General features: G+C 61.4%; 1 protein-coding gene across 1 annotated transcript in view; it reads left to right on the forward strand.

Moving 5' to 3' along the window:
* The window catches only part of GOLGA2 (golgin A2), a gene marked incomplete at its 5' end in the record, with an annotated part of 17473 nt that extends 17360 nt beyond the window's left edge, over positions 1-113 (forward strand). Inside the window, one exon of the mRNA XM_010161667.1 lies at positions 5-113. Coding sequence (XP_010159969.1) covers positions 5-113 — 109 coding nt within the window. The remainder of the gene's footprint in view (positions 1-4) is intronic.
* Between the last annotated feature and the right edge of the window lie 455 nt (positions 114-568).

Consider the following 568-nt stretch of genomic DNA (forward strand, 5'->3'; position numbering starts at 1 on the left):
TCAGAGAAATCCAGAACCCTCAGGAGCGGCTGGGCTCCCCGCTGGAAAACCCCTGCATTCCCTTCTTCTACCGCGCCGACGAGAACGACGAGGTCAAAATCATGGTGGTTTAAGGGGCGCTTAAACCCTCGCTCGCAGCAATTTCCTACGAGCTCGAGAAGACCGGAGCGACCCCGTACGTGCCCGTACCTCCGCGCGGCGCCCCCGGCCAGAGCGGGCACCTGCGGCAGGTTGCATCGGACACGACGTGAGCATCGGACGCGACGCGAGCATCAGGCCTCGCCCTCCCTCTCTCTCTTCTGTTACTGGGTGTGCTTGGGGCACGGGTGGACTCGAACTGATCCTGGGAGGCAGCTGGTGCTGCCGCTTCCCCAGGGCCAGGGGGAAGGGGATTCCATGGCTTCCGGCAAAGCGACTTCCTGCCTTGCTCCAGACTGCCGCCAGCAGCCAGCGGCTCTCATCCATCCCTCGCGACTCATCAGCCTAGTTCCTCCCGGGGCTCCCAGAGTAACTAACTTATTCCGGTAACGAACTCTTGGGACTCTAAACAGGTTGGTTTTGTTTCCTA

This window comes from Eurypyga helias, unplaced genomic scaffold (assembly GCF_000690775.1).
Source record: "Eurypyga helias isolate BGI_N326 unplaced genomic scaffold, ASM69077v1 scaffold28351, whole genome shotgun sequence".
In the NCBI taxonomy this organism is placed as follows: domain Eukaryota; kingdom Metazoa; phylum Chordata; class Aves; order Eurypygiformes; family Eurypygidae; genus Eurypyga; species Eurypyga helias.